General features: G+C 35.3%; 1 protein-coding gene and 1 long non-coding RNA gene across 2 annotated transcripts; one reads left to right on the forward strand and one right to left on the reverse strand.

Annotated features, from left to right (window-relative positions):
• The first annotated feature begins 1621 nt into the window (after positions 1-1621).
• On the forward strand, positions 1622-13496 carry LOC133851301 (glycine-rich cell wall structural protein 1.8-like). The gene is made up of 4 exons (XM_062287686.1): positions 1622-1847; positions 7835-7936; positions 9055-9146; positions 13078-13496. Exons 1-4 carry the CDS (start codon positions 1637-1639, stop codon positions 13354-13356), a joined length of 684 nt encoding a protein of 227 aa, XP_062143670.1. The 5' UTR covers positions 1622-1636; the 3' UTR covers positions 13357-13496.
• A 573-nt stretch (positions 13497-14069) lies between these two features.
• Positions 14070-15410, reverse strand: LOC133876405 (uncharacterized). The gene is made up of 2 exons (XR_009901530.1): positions 15060-15410; positions 14070-14972 (listed from the first exon to the last, which is right to left on the reverse strand). It is a non-coding gene; the product is annotated as an uncharacterized LOC133876405 (long non-coding RNA).
• Between the last annotated feature and the right edge of the window lie 2996 nt (positions 15411-18406).

Genomic DNA, 18406 nt, shown 5'->3' on the forward strand with positions numbered 1-18406 from the left:
AGCTATTAATTTTTGGATGGAAAACTTGATTGAGATACTAATTTGATTTTTTCTCAAAATCGAGGTACCATCTATGATGCATGACATGATAATAAAATTAGTTATTATTTTTTTTTAATAAGAAATTGCCATTTTTACAATCATAATATCAAATTGTATAATAATTTGAGATTAATTTTTTTTTCTTTTTAAAAAATTGATTTTCAAATGATATGTTACCGTCTTCTAAGATACATCATTAATTTGGGAATAAAATTTTGAAAAAGAAAAAAATTAAAAAATGTAGCATTTCTCTAATAATCTAATATTGAAGTCTTGGAAAATGGGTTGGACCGAAAAAAGTGACATTAACTTTTTGATTTTTTCTGAAATTATTATATAACTCAGATCAATTTTTAAATTTAAATGCACAACAATATTTAAAGAGTGACACTAACACAAACCAACCCGTGCCCGTATAAATATCTTCAAAACCTGTGAAAATAGGGGCGGGGGGCGGGTCCTGCTCAGCCTTACTTACAAGCTGAATCTAACACATCTCTTCAAAAGGGCATTATCATTGAATATGTAAGGGATCATCCCAAAAGAGAAATGATCAACAAATATATTATAGTGATTAAAAGTACTCATTACATCAACAATTTTCTTAATTGGTAGGTACAAATTTTCTTTTCGGTCAATTGAAACGTGGAAGCCCCTTATATTGAAGGTGTACAAAGTTGCACAACAATATAGTTTTCTCAAAATAAATCAAATATACATGATGACAAATACCTTGACCAATGACCATCATATATTCAAACTCCCTTTTTTCCCGCAATTTTCTCGAACCAGGGGCCGGGATTACTTGCATAGCACAAAAGCAGTTAATAATAAACTTAATTATAATAGTCTCTATCGCACCTAATCACCATTTGGCAACACATATTTAGATTTTTACATACATTCACTACCTTATTATGGCTGCTATATCCCTACCTGGCCTACTCAAAGCGACCAAACTCGCCTTACTAGACGTCTCGGCAACCAATCAAATTCGTGACCTTTTTCAGAAGTCGAGCTGCGCAATTAGCACCTTAAATGATGCACATCCAAAATTGACAACATTTTTAGAGAGGAGATCAAAGAGTCCAATTCATTTTATTTTATTTTTTATTTTAAAAAAAAGGTAATTTAACCCAAAAAAAAAAAAAAAAGAGAAAGAAAATTACAGGAAGCTGAAACATGGAATATAATATATACCGACCGACCTTTCAAATTTTTAAAATTTTTTCAAATTATTATTACAAACCGCTCATGCTTTAAGATAGTGCAAGTGAAATTTCCATTTTTTTTCTCCGAGTAATTACAAATTTATAGCTGCAGTTTTGAGAAGAAAAAAAAAAAAAAAAAAAGTGGAGTAATCTATGCGTACGTGACCTCTCCGGTAACCCATGCAGGCATTCATGCATTGCCAATTTAATTTTCCGAGAATCCATTAATCATTTACAGGTGGGCATTAAATGAGTACCATATATATATAGCTCCCTATAAATAATCACCCATGCATATCTTCGTTGAATCAAAACTCCGATCCTCTCTCAGACTCTCATCTTCATCCTTAATAATTTAGTACATTAATCTACATATTTTGAAAATGGGCGGCAAAGGCGGTGGCGGAGGAGGTGCCAAAGGAAGTGGTGGTGGAGGAGGTACTGGAGCTGCTGGCAAAGGTAGTGGTGGTGTTGGTGGTGGCGGCGGCGGCGGCGGTTCCTCAAAGGGTGGTGGCAGTGGTGGCATGATGGTTGCTCCGGGCAGTGGAGGAGGAGCCCATATCTCAAGGGATACTTTTGAGAGCAACCCTCAGGGCTATTTTTCTGGCCTGCACTCTGGTGAAAAAGGAACCAAATAGATGCTCTACTAATTAATTAATGCTAGCTAGCTCCTGTTTAAATGACATGTAGCTGCTTTATGGGTTATTTGGTGAAATAAATTTAAGCATTAATTAATCCTTCTAATTACGTACTTTTGCTTTGTCATTCGTTTCACATTCTCTCCATAAAAGACTCATGCATTCTTGGATCTTGTAGAGTTGTTCAGTCGATCTCTAATTAGATTCACATGCATGCCATGTCCAACAATAATATCAACATAGACGTACAGATCGATGGCATGCCATTTCATTGTTAAGTCGTAACCAATTGATAATGATAAATTTAACCGAAGAAAATAACATAGAGATGTTATCATGCTTTCTGATTAAGATCATACACAAAAAAAAAAAAAAACAAATGAAAAACAGTATTTCCATATTCATACAAACAGATCATTTCTTCAAAAATAAATAAAAAAATTTGTACGTACAGTTGAGTACAATGGAGTTTGTATCCGTATACACCTATTAATGCTAAGTATACAATTAATTTGAATTTTCAAAAAAAAAAATTATATAGTTTTACTCTTCTTTCAAAAAAGATAATAATAATAACTTGAATTTTCAAGTAAAAAGATGTCTTCTAATCTATCCAATCTCAAGAATTAATATTTAGGTGGATTGCATGAGCTAGCTCTGTATTTACAGGCTAAGTCAAGGGACCATCAATTAAAACGTTTCATTAATTAATTATCTCATCAAGGAATAAAAGTCATTGAGAAATGTCATTTTATATTCTCTTGATCATCAATATTTTTCTTTTTTAAAATCACGCATTGAATATGTAAGACTCACATGCATGTGAAGGTTCCAATTTTGATTTCACAATAATTTCTTATTTGGAATAAATTAATGAACAACTTAATTCGTGTCTAATTAAACCGTATGTGGCATTTGATGAGCTATACTTTAATTATAATACAAAATTTAAAGTTGATGTATTTAATGGTGTATATGATGTCAATATTAGTACGTCTTTTAAATAATTGAGACGTGCTATACCTCCCTTGATCCTCCTCCTATCCCATCATTTGACGGCCTCACCTTTCAAAATCACTATTGGATCTGTGGTATCTATATATGTGTAAGACCCACATGATAATATGATATATCATATGATATCATGTAATCATTTCTCTAAAAAATTAAAATAATATGATATTATGTACACCATTAAATACACAAACTTTAAATTATGGTCATAAAATAAATACTATATATCAATTTCATTCAAAATAGAGAGAATCCTATTCCACAATGATCCTTGACGACTTCGACCGACGGAGGAAATGTCTCATTTACAGAAAATGGTGGAGGATCGGAGGTCATCAATGAAAGCAAAGATGGAATTAATATCCTGTCTTTCTTCCTCAAATTTTACTATTAATGAGACTCAAAAACAACTTTTATGACAAGAACGAAAATATATGGGGATGAGGAATCGATCATCCCAGCAATTCATTAATTCAAAGACCTCTAACATATTTTGGTCATTAAATCTACAATTTTCTTGATGGGTACAATTTTTTCTTTTTGGTCAATTAATGCATCGTGGTTAAGTCATGACCAAAGTCGCCTTACTAGACGTCGTCTCGGCCGGGAACGAATCAAATTAAAGTCCTTCGTGGGGATTGGGGAAGTATAAGAGATGCATGCATTTGTAGAAATTAATAGCACCAAAATTTACAACATTTTTTAGAGGCTGGCCGGAGATGAAAGAATTAATACGTTTTGATTGGTGCGTGTGCGTTCAGCTAACAAAAACAGAAGAAAAAACACAGTAGAAAACAACGTAAGATTAAAAGTAGTCCAACTTTGTTTTTAATTTTTTCCAGAGTAGTTTAGCTAGAGATCAGTAGAGACGCAATTTTGAGAGAATTTAAAGAGGAGTAATCTATGCTGACCTCTCCAGTAACCCATGCATGCAAGCATTCATTTTCCGAGAATCCATGAATTAATCATGTACAGGTGGGCATTATAAGTTATTTGATCGTTGCGCGCTCCCTATAAATAATTCGCCATATCTTCGTTGAATAAACAATACTAGTATCCATTACCCTATAAAAAAAATAAAAAATAAAAAAATAAAAAAAGAAGAAAGCATTTTGGGCAGTTTCTTTTGGAGCCGTTTTTAAAAAACGGTTCCAATTTGAAACGTTTTTAATTAAAACAGCTCTAATTGGAGCCGTTTTGAAAAACGGCTTCAAAAAAATTTTGAGCCGCTTATACTTAAACAACTCAAAATGGAGCCACTTTATGTAAAACGGCTCAAATTTGAGCCATTTTTATACAGGCGCCTCTAATTTGAGCCATGACTATTTCCCTCATCATTATTAATTAGAGTCGTTTTTATGAAGAAAAAAAAAATGCTCCATTTTCAGCCCTTTATTAAAAACGGCACTATTTTGAGCCCTTTTATAAAAAACGGCTTTAAGTAGAGCTGTTTTTACCAAATGGCTCAACTTTGAGCCACTTTACAAACGGCTCAATGTCCAGCTGCTTTATATAAATCGGCTCCACTTAGAGCCGTTTTTTTTAAAAAAAAGGGCTTCAATTTCTAGCCCTTTTATTAAAAAAGGTCTCCAATTTTAAAAACTTAAAAGGACACAATTTATAATGATTCTAACCATATATACTAAAAATAAAAGTAATATATATATATAACACCCAAAGGCAAGAACAAAAGCCCAACCGACCAAACACCATTGAATTGAACTAGAGATAAAGAATCTTTACCCACAAAACCAAAAAAAAAAACCTGGCTTAAAACAGCTAAAAAAATGGTAAACTTTGAACACAAGCAAGAATATACAAACAAAAAATAAACAGAGATCCTAACATACCGGCTCCGGGAAAGAAACAACTGTCGGAGTCGACGCGTGTAAAGCACGTGCCTTCTCCGAAAACCCCTTTAGCGATGGACAATCTTCACAAGCTTAGATTGACACCTTCCGAGACTGGAGAAAAGAGTTATAGCCCACACGTGCATAAAACATAATACCTAAACCGCTGATGCATGTGGGTCACATACCAACCATAGACGAATTGCACGGCCTCATTAAGTGACCATCCTGATCAGGTAAGGAAGCCTCTCCCTACGGCGAACGAAGCTTTTAGGTTTTTCTTTCTAAAGAGAAAGTATAGTATTTGGTCAGTATGACAATATATGTACATACAATATATACACTAATTAAACATATATATTAATAACTAACAGATTATATATATATACACACAAAGATTTAAAATAATTTCAGTCGTTTCTTATTAAAAACAACTCTATATGGAGTCGTTTTTATTAAAACGGCTCCAGTTGAAGCCCTTTTAGTTAAAAACGACCCTAGTGAAAAATGATTCCATTTGGAGTCGTTTCAATTAAAAACGACTCTATTTTATTGTGAAACGTCTCCTTATGTGTTTATATATATATATATATATATATATATATATATATATATATATATATATATATATATATATATATATTAAAAAAAAGCTGTAGATTAAAAATTGTAAAATAATTGGAGATGTTTTATTATGGAACGACTCGAAACAGAGTCGTTTTACTGTAAAACGACTTTGTCAGTAAAACGACTCTGTTTCGAGTCATTTTTTACTAAAACTACTCCATTTGGAGTCCTTTTAATCTGAAACGACTCCATTTGGAGTCGTTTTATAGTAAAACGACTCCAGTCGAAGTCGTTTGCAACAAATCGACTCTAGACAGAGTCGTTTCTCATTGAAATGATTCCATCTGGAGTCGTTTTGATGCAAAACGGCTCCAGACGGAGCTGGCACGCGGGACACAAGTCTATCCCGCGCTAGTCCCTTGTCTTTTCGCATTTATTGCGAAAGTTGTTTTTTGAAAAAATGTCTCTCTCTCCCCTGTATGTGAAACCCGCGGCCTGAGATATCACGCTATCTCTTTCTCTCTCTCTCTCTCTCTCTCTCTCTCTCTCTCTCTCTTAGTGAAGCCAGCCACCAGCTGCAAGGTCGATCGACGTTCTCCTCTCCGGCCCTGCGTCGGTGTTCTCTATTCCTCTCGTCTATCTCCCTCGGCGGTCTCTCTGTCACTCTCTCAGTAAAACCCCCACCACTGGCCGGGGTACCGCCGGAAGGCCGGGTAAGTCCAAGTCTCTAGCTCTCTTTGTCTCTCTCCCTCACGCTTTCTCTCTGCAGGTGTCTCCCTCACAGGTCCGACCGGCGAAGAACAAGCTCGGCCACGCTCTCTCACAGGTCCGACCGGCGAAGAACAAGAGGTGTCTCTCTCACAGCTCCCTCACGCTTTTTTTTTATTATTTTTTTTTCATTTATTTATTTTTTAAATTTTTTTCTGCTTTTTATTGCTGCTTTATTATTTTTAAATTTATATATTTCATAATATTAAAATACATATCAAAAACTATATATTCATAGACTCTTAATTTAAAATAACAATCTAAATATAAAAGCATATTCAAACATTGTAATAATCTAAAAATAAATTAGTGTAAAAATTTGATTCATACCGAAAACTTTTCAGGGAATAAAAAATATTGTAAAAAAGAAAAACTAAAAAACGTAGTAACAGTGTAATACTCTAGTATTTTCTGGTTAATTTCTGGCGATTGACGATCTTGCTAGAGTCAATGCATCACTTCTAGGCAACTCTTCTTCTGCGTCACGCTCATCGTGAGGTTAGCTCTAAACATGATTAACTACAATTTTTTTTGAGTATATAAAGTTGAAAATATTACATGTATCGTTACTCTATATATATATATATATATATATATATATGCATAACACATTTCATTTGAATCACTAATGTAGATGACGTGCTCTTGACGTCTGATGATGTTGATACGCATAAAGAGTTATCGTGAAAAAGACATCTTGAGTTGTTGTGAATTTAGTATTGAATTTTGTAAATGATGTAGGTAACTTTTGTGTTATCGGTTGGACTTGATCGGTTTGTGATCATAGATAACTTATGTATTATGTTTTGAAATTACATATGGTGATATGTCGTTTATGATTATAGGTAACTTGATCAATTTGAGGTTGAGTGAAATTATATATGGTGATATGTTGTATTTGTTATTGTTTTTGTTTTAATGTCTTGGTGTATTTATTAAGGTATTGTTTTTGTTTTAATGTCTTGATATGAAGTTTGGGTTATATGAGTTTATGTGGATGTTTATGAGTTTATATATATAAACAATATTTTTGCTATTAGGTATTTTAAAAAAAATAAAAAAAAAATTAAAAATATTGAATTTTATTTATTTTTAATTTTAGAGCCGTTTTAATACTTAAAACGGCTCTAAAAATATATTTTAATTATTTTAAAATTTTGAGCCGTTTTAACACTTAAAACGGCTTAAAAATTATATTTTAATTATTTTCTAATTTGAGCAGTTTTAAAATTTTGAGCCGCTTTTTAAAACGGCTCGAAATTTTTTGAACCGTTTTAACAAGTGTCTCAATCCGGTTTGCGAGCTTCTTTGAACCGGCTCAAACCGTTTTGAGCTGCTTTTATAACTTTTTTGAGCCCCTTTTGTAAAACGTCTCAAAACGGTTTGAGCTGCTTTATAAAAGCGGCTCAAAAAATTTAGAGCCGCTTTTGATTAAAGCGACTCTAACTGTTTGGAGTCGCTTTTTTAAAGCGTCTCTAACTTGTTTGAACCGCTTTTATCAAAGCGGCTCAAGTTTGAACCGTTTTATAGAGAAACAGATCAATTTAAGTTTTTAATACTTGAGGTGTGGACCCGTTTGGAAAACGGCTCAAAAAAAAGTCTCAAATTGGTTAGAGTCGTTTTTAGGGCTTAAAATGACTCTAAAAAAGAGGCTCAAAACAGCGATATTTTTGTAGTGATCTTAGACTGAAATCTTCATACTTTAGTACAGTCTACGTATATATTTTGAGAATGGGCGGCAAAGGTGGTGGTGGAGGAGGTGGCAAAGGAGGCGGTGGTGGTGGTGGAGCTGCTGGCAAAGGTGGTGGTGGTGGTGGTTCCTCAAAGGGCGGTGGCATGATATATGGTTGCTCCAGGCAGTGGAGGAGGAGCCCATATCTCAAGGGATACTTTTGAGAGCAACCCCCAGGGCTATTTTTCAGGCCTGCACTCCGGGGATAAAGGAACTAAATAGATTATAGATCGATGCTACGTTATTCACTGCTATCTTGTGGAGGTTTCCTGGTTAAATGACATGTAGCACTATGGGTTATATGGTGGAATAAATTGAAGTACTAATTAATCCTTCTAATTGCTTTTGTTTTGTCGTTCGTACGTTTTACATTCTCCTTTTACATCTTGAGATATTATTTAAACATTATATGCATGTTATAACAAGTGCAATATCATGAGGCCATTATGCTATTATTCATGAATATTCAGAACAAAAAAACACAGATTATGTTAATTAGTAAGATCCATAGCAAATCAACTAGATAATCGAACACTTGCTGAGTTGCTGATAAAGCTTCTCAATCGCCGAAGCAGCCTCAGCCCTTCGGCCTGGAAGTTTAGGGTAAAAAACAGTAACAAATTAACGAGCCCACAAAAGATAACAAAAGCATAAAGGGAAGAGTCGGAAAGTGAGTTTATAATATATGATAGCACCGAAATGATTTGAACACTACCAAAAAAAAAAAATAAGTAAATTTTAGACAGTTTTTTTTTTTTTTTTTTTTTTTCACATATGGTTTTAAAAACCGTCTAAAATTAAATTTTTATAGACAATTTTTTGAAAATCGTCCGTAAAAAAATAAATTATGACGGTTTAAATTTACAGACGGTTTAAATAAAACCGTCTGCAATTTCAATAACTAAAACTCATACTTATTAATTTCATGTCATCGATCCGCACCACAAAATAAAACCCCACATCTCAACCATCTCTTTTAAATTTATCAACGACTCATATAACACCACCCCACAATCTGCACAATATCACTTTACTTTATTCCCAAACTTGGCCAAGAATTCCCAAGAGGCAAGGCGTGCGTGCAGGTCTCGTTGATCTTCTTCTTCTCAATCTGGCCGGCGACTGAAGATGAGTGACGAGATCTGGACGGAACGGTGGGATCGGGACGATTCGAACGGAACAGCGGGAGAGAGTGACAGAGATGGAGGGCCAGATTTGTCAAACCCACGCAGGTGTGCATGAGTTTCCGGCGGATCTAGCAAGGACGTCGGGATTTTCAGCCGAAACCGGCTTTGGGTCGTTTGGGGTTGGAGCTAACGAGTTGGTAATTGGGGTGGGTTTCGGTGATTCTGGGTTGTGTTTTAGTGCGTGGTTTTCCAGCGTATCTAGTGAGGACATCGAGATTTCCAGCCGGATCCGGCCGAAACCTGCTCTAGGTCGTTTGGGGTTAGAGCTGACGGGTTAGTAATTGGGGTGGGTTTCAGTGTTTCTGGGTTGTTTCGGTGCTTCTAGGTTGTTTCATGTTTCTGGGTTTCGGTGGGGGGTTTGGTGCGGCCGAAAGTCTGGATTGTGGATGTTGGTAACTGGAGCTGATTTTTTGTGGTGACCGGAGCTGATTTTTTGTGGTGACCGGAGCTAATTTTCAGTGGACAAAAAAAATATTATTATATTTTTTTTTTAAAAAAAAAAAACAAACAAATCCTAGACGGTTTTGCCCAAACCGTTTAGAACCTGTTTTGGACGGTTTGAGCAAAATCATCTGTAATTGCGGACGATTTTGTTCAAACCGTCCATAAATTTATTTAGCGACACTAGACGGTTTTAAACCGTCTAAAAAAAACCGTCAGGAATTGATTCCAAACAATTTTTTTACATTTTTGAACAGTTTAAAACCGTCTAAAATTTGCTTTTTTTTTTCGTAGTGGAAGCATGGAATGGTGTTTTTTGAAGAATAGATTCGTAAGAAAAGTGAATGGAAAATTAGAACTAGAATAATGTATAGGTAGTTTGAAAGTTTGGTGTGTTTAGTAATGGAATTCTAAAAAATAATATGATTCTGATTTTGTTTTTTTTATAAAAATAAATTATATTTTATTTAACTTTTTCAAAAACAAATCATATTTTATTTAATTTTTTCAAAAAAGTCAAACTTTGAAATTCGAGCACTAAATAAAATTTAAATTCTAATTTCAAAAATTCAATAACCAAACACACTTATGTCTTTAATAACTCTTTTTGTTGCATATGGGGTTTGTAGTTTTAAATAGAATTCTTGGTTTTAGATGGTTATTTTTCAAGCTCAAAGGTGCTACGATGTTGTTTCTTTCTACTCTTTAGTTTGCTTAGGATTCCTTTTGTTGTACATTTCTCATTTTTGATGTATAGTTTGGTGTTATTGTGAAGTTGCTGAGCAACCTGTGTTCCAATGGAGTTTTACCTCTTTCTGGAAAGAACTGTGCGTGTAATTCTTTGTGCGAAATGAAAAATTGTATTCATCCAAAAAAATAAATAAATAAACAAAAAAGCTTATGAGATTGCTAATTAATAAGAAGGAAAATAAATTGGATAATTACACTTAACCCCCTTCTCGCTTATACCACTCATTTTTTGTACCTGAGTTTTGAAAACTTTATTTTTTAGTACTTGACTTTCAATTCGCATCACAGATGACACATTTGTTTTGGTATCAGTCGGCCGGTCGGTTTGGCCACCCCCAATGGCCAAAACTATTGAACAAATTTTTTTTGTTTTTTTTGTTATGGGGTGGCCGAACCACCCCAAACTGGTCAAGAGGATGGCCCTTGGCCAAAATAGGGTTGGCCAGCCACCCCCATGGTGACAGCCACCCCTCATAATTTTTTTTCTTTTATTTTTCAACTTTTTAATATTTTTTTAATTTTTTAATTAATTTTTAAAGATTTTATTTTTTATTTTTTTTATACTAAAACACATATCAATTCTCAAGAATTGACACATGTGGCGAATCATTAATTTTTTTTTTTGACAAAAAAATTTATTTGAAATACTAATTTGATTTTTTTTCCCTATTTTGACATGAGACAAAGAGGTGTTCACGTGAAGGGGTTGATGAGTAAGGCTAGTCATCTTTCTGTTCGTTCGATGCTTTTGCTTTTGTCACCTCATCTCATCTTTCTGTTCGTCCGATGCTTTTGCTTTTGTCACCTCATCTTATCTTTCTCTTTGTCCGATGCTTTTCCTTTTGTCATGAAACAACGTTGTTTTTAATACATGCTTATTAATGCATGTAAACTAACGTATTTGTTGCGGAGGAAAAATAAATACAGTGCAGAACCAAGATATAAGTAACAGTTCACGAGCCGAAGTCATTTCTCTTCCTTTTTCTTGCGCTTTCTTTTTCACGCACGAAAATGCTTGGACCACCATGATAAGACTAAGAATATTGGCAAAGGAAGAGCGGAATGAATCGTGCTCAATGTCAGTATGGTGCAGAGTGCCACATCCATTCAATCAACTTGGGGAATTGATTTTACTTATTAATTTCCAATTTTACCTATCAAAAGATAATTGTAAAGATGAAACAAAAGCGGACGTTTTCTATGGGCAAAATTGAAAATTAGTAAATTTAAAGTTGAAGTTGCTGACTTGAATAGACTAAGCTCACTGCTCGAGACTGACCACAGCACTACTCATTCCTCGCTTCCTTTGCCAAACGCCCCCAAAAACTATGCCTACTTCACAGTCTACATACCTACTGCATTATTATTATTTTTTATTTTTTATTTTTTTAACAAAACTTCGTGTATTTTACTATTCTGGATATGTGTGTTTTGTAGGGCGTGTGATTTGACTCCACCGATCATAAAGGGGGGGCATCAAGACTTTATTAAAAACAATTACTTCTAGCTTTACTTCATCCACAAGTAAAGCTCCACTATCCCTAAAAAAAAAAAGGAAAAAAAAAAAAACTCCACCGATTATAAGGGAGGGGGGCCATCAAGACTTTGGCCCGTTTAATATCTCCCTTTTCTCCCTCTCTCTCCTTATTTTTATCTTTTCAAAAAATATCAATTCAAAATATTCTTAATTTTTTTTATTTTTTATATTACATCAATAATTTTTTATTATTATTTAAATAAAAAAAATTCACTACAAAACAAAAAAAATTTACTTTTTCATATAAATTCTTTCTACTTTATATTACATCAATCACTTTTTATTCGCACTAAAAAAAAAATTCTTCCATGAGAAAAGGGGAAGAGGGAGAGATTACTAAATGAAGCCTTTATTAAAAAAAAATTACTTCTAGCTTTACTTCATCCACGAGTAAAGCTCCACTATCCCTTCAAAAAAAATAAAACAATAAAAAAAAAAAACTCCACCGATCATAAGGGGGGGCATCAAGACTTTATTAAAAACAATTACTTCTAGCTTTACTTCATTCACAAGTAAAGCTCCACTGATCATAAGGGGTATCAAGACTTTATTAAAAACAAGGGGTAATTACCTTTTTCTCATGAACTACCAAAAAATGCGCGATGCCTTCATGAACTATCAATTCGACCAAAATAGAGCATTCAACTGCTAAATACAACAATTTTTCTTCATTCCGTCAGCTAGAGGGGTTAAAAGAAACAGTTAATAAGTCATGTGCCGTTTTACATGGGAGCCTGTTAAAAGATAATGGTAGTTCATATGGAGGAAAGAGGAAGATAGTGGTAGTTCATGGGGGAAAAGAGAAAGAAAATGAGGGTAAAACGGCATGTGACGGTCACGTGACCTGTTGACCGTTTGTTTTAACCCATTTGACTGATGGAAAAGGGGAAAAGAGTTGTCTTTGGTTGTTGAATGCTCTATTTTGGTCGAGTTGGTAATTCATAGAGGCATCGCTCATTTTTTTGATAATTCATGAAAAAAATAGTAATTACCCCTGAAAACAATTACTTCTAACTTTACTTCATCCACAAGTAAAGCTCCACTATCCCTTAAAAAAAAAAAAAAAAAAAAAAAAAAAAAAAAAAAAAAAAAGGCTCCACCGATCATAAGGGGGGCGGGGCCATCAAGACTTTATTAAAAACAAGTCATCATAAAGGGGGGGAGGCCATCAAGCATTCATGCTTTGCTAATTTAATTTTCCGAGAATCCATGAATTAATCATTTACAGGTGGGCATTAAAAGTTATTTGATCATCGTGCGCTCCCTATAAATAATCTGACATATCTTCCGTTGAATCAACAATACTACTAGTATCTTAGACTGAAATCTTCATCCTTTAGTACAATCTACATATATATATTTTGAGAATGGGCGGCAAAGGAGGCGGTGGAGGAGGAGGAGGTGGCAAAGGAGGCGGTGGCGGAGGAGGAGGTGGCAAAGGAGGAGGTGGAGCTGCTGGCAAAGTTGGTGGTGGTGGTGGCGGTGGTTCCTCAAAAGGCGGTGGCATGATGGTTGCTCCGGGCAGTGGAGGAGGATCCCATATCCCAAGGGATACTTTTCAGAGCAACCCCAAGGTCTATTTTTCTGGCCTGCACGTTGGGAAGAAAGGAGCAAAATAGATCGATGCTACGTTATTGACTGCTATCTTTGCTTGTGGAGGTTTCCAGCTGGTATATGAATAATATGACTACAGCTAGCTTTATGGGTTATATATATGGTGCAATAAATAAATTGAAGTAGTAATATTTAATCCTTCTAATTGCTTTTTTTTTTTTTTCCTTTTTTTTTTACATATTCTCCTTTTACATCTTGGGATATTATTTGAACATTATATGCATGTTATAACAAGTGCAATATCATGAGGCCAGTATGCTATTATTATTAATGAAAAAAAACACAGATTATGTTAATTAGTAAGATCCATAGCAAATTAGCCAGATAATCGAACACTTGCTGATAAAGCTTCTCGATCGCAGAAGCTAGCAGCCTCAGCCCTTCGGCCTGCAAATTTAGGGTAAAAAACAGCACCAAATTAAAGAGCCCACAAAAAAAGATAACAAAAGCTTAAAGAGAAGAGTAGGAAAGTGAGTTTATGTAAATGGTATACAATATATATATATATATATATATATATATGATTGCACCGACATGATTTGAAGCATGTAATATAATGGTGTTTTCTGAAGAATAGATTCGCAAGAAAAGTGAATGAAAAATTAGAACTAGAATTATGTATGGGAGTTTGAAAGTTCAAAGATTCTGTCTTTAATGACTCTTTGTTTTAGATACAATTATATTCTTGGTTTTAGAGATAGTTAAAGGTGCTACGATGTTGTTATGAATAAGTGACTCCATAATTACTTTGTAAGTACGGGACGGAAGGACTACACGTAGACTATGGTTTGCACATTGGGCTGGGCCATCTACCGTGGAGCCCAAACCAAAGTTTCGGCCCACTACCCAACAACAACAACAACGAGAGAGAGAGAGAGAGAGAGAGAGAGAGAGAGAGAGAGAGAGGGGTTTGCATTTTGCAAGTCGCACCAAAGTTAGGAATTAGGAATCCAGGAATGCCGCACAAAATCTGCATATTGTAGTGGGATCATTTCATCAACTAACACAAAGGCAGCTTCATCATCATCTCATCTCGCGGTCTTCAATACAACTCAATTAGTAAAATTTCAGTATTCATGGTACAGGAACACCCTTTTTATGCATCCCAAATGGCACTTTTAATCTCCAATCCTTTGTTTACGGCTTAAAGGAGTACCTTTGCTTTCGGGGTCCCTGTTTTCCTTCACATTTGCCAACTTCCACACACAACTCTCCGATTCTGTTTCCATGGAATCCAGCACAAAGACCCCATCCTTTTCTTGACATTTGGACTCCACATCCACATAGCATACTCTCATAGGCTTGTCTTTAAAGCGATCCAAATCATCCCGTACTTTTAGCATCAGATTTAGACTACATTGGATGCTGCTGATGAAGGGATTGATGAGAAAGCCCAATCTTAAAGAAGAAAGTACTCCATTACTACTGCCCTCCATAAGCACTTCCATTTCGCCAGAGAACTCAGTGGCTAAAGGCACCATGCAGTTTGAAAGACCAAGTTGCAGTGCTCAACATGATTAGTGAATTGTCAAAAAATGAAAGAAGTGCTTCTGCAATGGAAATAGTTCTCAAGAAGGTCAGCAGTATTGTAGTGGGGATAGCTTGTAGCTGCGCTGTTGGGCTGCACAATGCATATGTGAGTCAACAATCACATACAAAACAAGAGTGATTTCCCGACAAAAAACAAGAATCAAGAGAGAATACGCACAGGTAATTCATTGACAATAATCTTGGCAAAGATGACGTCGGAGATCTTGGATGCCATGGCGTGCACGGCGGGCTCCATGAACTTGTAGTGCTCACACCAAGAAGTAGCGGAATCGATCACTGTCGAGATCCATCATGTGCAATAGGAACGTTGCGTTCGATTTGGGTCAATAGAGGGCTTTGGAGTCAATTTAGGATTGATATGCTATTCCCGCATAAAATGAATAGCTATTCCTCTCCATTTTGGGAGGAAGAACTATTCTCAGGAATTAAAAAAATAAAATAAAATAAACCAATGTAATAACTATTCTATTCTAAGGCCTCGTTTGGTTCGCGGAATAAACTCCTGAAATGTAATGACTATTCCTATAAAATAGTCATTCTTTTGTTTAGTAGGGGTTTATTCCTTGAAATAGGTATTCCTCTTCGTAAAGGAATAGGAATACCTATTTCTTGGGGTAAATGCAATATTTTTTTTAAAAAAAACTAATTATTTTATATTTTATTAAAAAAAAAAAGAAAAAAAAAAAAAACCAAACCCTTAACTGGGGTGGCCAGCCAGCCAGTATATGGAGCCGGGGGTGGTCCCGCCACCCCCGGAACGCCTCGCGGTGAACCCCCGAGGTCTATTCCGCATACCATGAATTAAATAACTATTCTATCCTAAAAAGTTTAAAAAACTAATTTTGCTCATGAAATGTAAGTATCAATCAAAAGCAAGGATTACAAATTTGATTTCAACATTGAACTTCACAAATAAAAAATACAACCATTGAATGTCCACTCTATGCGGCACTAATGTGTAAAACATTAAAGAACAGTGTTAATATCGAGAAATATATCCATGGAACCGAACAAAATTGGTCGAATTTCAAACCCTTCAATCAAGTTAATAACGTAAACATGTATTATTTTTTTTCCTAACTTCAAGAATTTATATTTCAAGGAAAACAGAAAAAGTAATGAAATTACAAGGCTACAAATATTACAGTACTTTTAGAAAGTCCGAAGTATGTAACTCATAGCATAGTTTCAAGGTAAATTGACTGAACTATATTTATCCAGAGTCACAGAAACTGAAACCAGGGCAATTGGGATTGGACTGACTTTGATCAAACACAGGGACAACATGCCAATCAGAAACATGAAACAAGGTTACTGAGTCAGTTCCAAGCCCTCAAACCTCAGGAGATAAGACTTCTCATGGTAAGGATAGAACAATCTCAAAATCAACAATTGAAGTGTAGCTTGTATTCTATCATTAGATCATTCTGTGGTAATTGCTATTTTGAATTTGGAAAACAGTTGTACACAGCTGTAACAGATATTGCAGCAACTATTATAAATGAAAGTCAAGCTCTATAAATTCAATAGTTGATTTAGAAAAGTGTATAAAAGATGTATAAGAGATGTGCAAAAATCATTTCTCCTCGGTAAATATCACGAGAGAAACATTTCATCAAACACATTACATTATTTTCCCTCGCACAAAGTTACAAACCCACCAAACAATGACCCAAAGCAGCATTTTTATTCTCAATTAATTACATACGAACGCCAGTGTTCTGTCTAGTACTAGGCTTGCTTAGAGTTAGAGCTCTGGAAATCAGGGGGGCACCAACAACAATATTCAAACTCTCATTTCCCTTTGTGTTCGTCAATTATCTTGGAAACCAAAATAGCGAGTGAAGAAGAAAAAAAAATATACATACAGAATGGATGTACACGAAGAAAACAGTACGGTTAAATCATTCCAAATCACAAATTGAAAAAGAAACAAATGATTTTTTTATTTTTTTTATTGGCATATAAGTGAATGGAAAAGCCAAGTGAAACAGGCAAAAAGAAGCTTACATTGAAATGGGTCTTCGCGTTCGTTAGGCTCAACATCAATATTTTCCCGTTCTTCGGAGGAGGAGGAGCTGCTGGTACTCACAAACTGTAACGGAGGTAGGAAGACAAGATCAGGCAGTAATGGAAATGAACGTTGCTTTGTGGTTTGAACTGGTGAGACTTTGGGCAGTGTAGCAATAAGGTGAGTTGATGGGGAGTGTCATTTCAGTCGTCAGAAGAAGAAGACTCTGGAGTATTGATAGAAAGCTTATTACGCACCGTTTCGATTAAGTCCTTAAGTGCACCGTTTTGATATTGTAGTTGCACCATTTCAGTATTGTAATTGGGCTTGTTTGTTACGCCTTCTTTAGGCTTGTTTGTTAGAAGTTGTTAGTGGTTCATTGGTTAGTTCATAGAAGAGTGATAAAAGCCCAGTTGCATCTGGGAGGAGTTTTAGGAAAATTGATTGCAAGTTTTGTCTGACTTTGGAGCTTTGGGTGAGCTCGAATCATCCCAGTTATGGAGTTTTGCTGAACTCGAATCAGCTATCTTTTCTGTTTCTTCAATTCATCAATACTATTCTTCTATTTCCTATCCATTTCTAATATCTCATCACAAATACAATTCTATAAAATTCTAAAAAACAGAGAACTCCATTTCAAGTGGTATCAGAGCGCTCGGTCTTGATGGCGGAAGGTACACAGATGACCCATTTGTCTGATTCTGTGAAGCAGCTGGAAGATGGTTTTCGGCACCAGGGAGATACATTGAAGCAGCAATTTGTGCTAATCCAGGAGAACAAGAATCAGCTGGATCAGTTGACAACGTCATTTCATTCTTTGGCGGCTGACAAAAATGAAACCAACAATAATCTGTTAATGTTACAACAAGCTATGGCAAGAATGGAGAAATACATGAAGGGCAAAGATAAAGAAGTGCAAGGAAATGATAATGAAGTGCCACCACGACGAGTAACCAGAAATTTTTACGAAAAAGATTTTCAAGAAGATGAAATTCCTGAAGCTAATAGAAGCAGAGCTGGTTATCATGAAGAGAAGCAAAGGTGGATGAGGCAGAATGAGGAGGACGATCAGTATGGATCTGACCACCAAAATCGTCAAGAAAGGAGGAGGTATGGCTGGGATTTTGATGAGGATTGTTGGGAGAGACGTTAGCAGCAGCGACCAGCAAAATTGGATTTTCCCAAGTTTAATGGGGACAATCCAACTGGGTGGTTATACAAGGCAGAGCAGTATTTTGACCGTTATCAATCTACAGAGCGACAGAAGTTAAAGACGACTGCTTTTCATATGGAGGGAGACGCATTGATATGGTTCCAAGATTCAGATGAGTCTGGATATTTTTCTACATGGAAGAATTTTGCAGAGGCCTTATTGTTGAGATTTGGACCAGCCTATGATGATCCTATGGAGGCAATTACTCGACTCAGACAGACTTCTACTGTCACTCTTTACAAAACCCAATTTGAGGTACTTTCTAATCGATTAAAAAATT

Source organism: Alnus glutinosa, chromosome 1 (assembly GCF_958979055.1).
Source record: "Alnus glutinosa chromosome 1, dhAlnGlut1.1, whole genome shotgun sequence".
NCBI classification, from domain to species: Eukaryota; Viridiplantae; Streptophyta; class Magnoliopsida; order Fagales; family Betulaceae; genus Alnus; species Alnus glutinosa.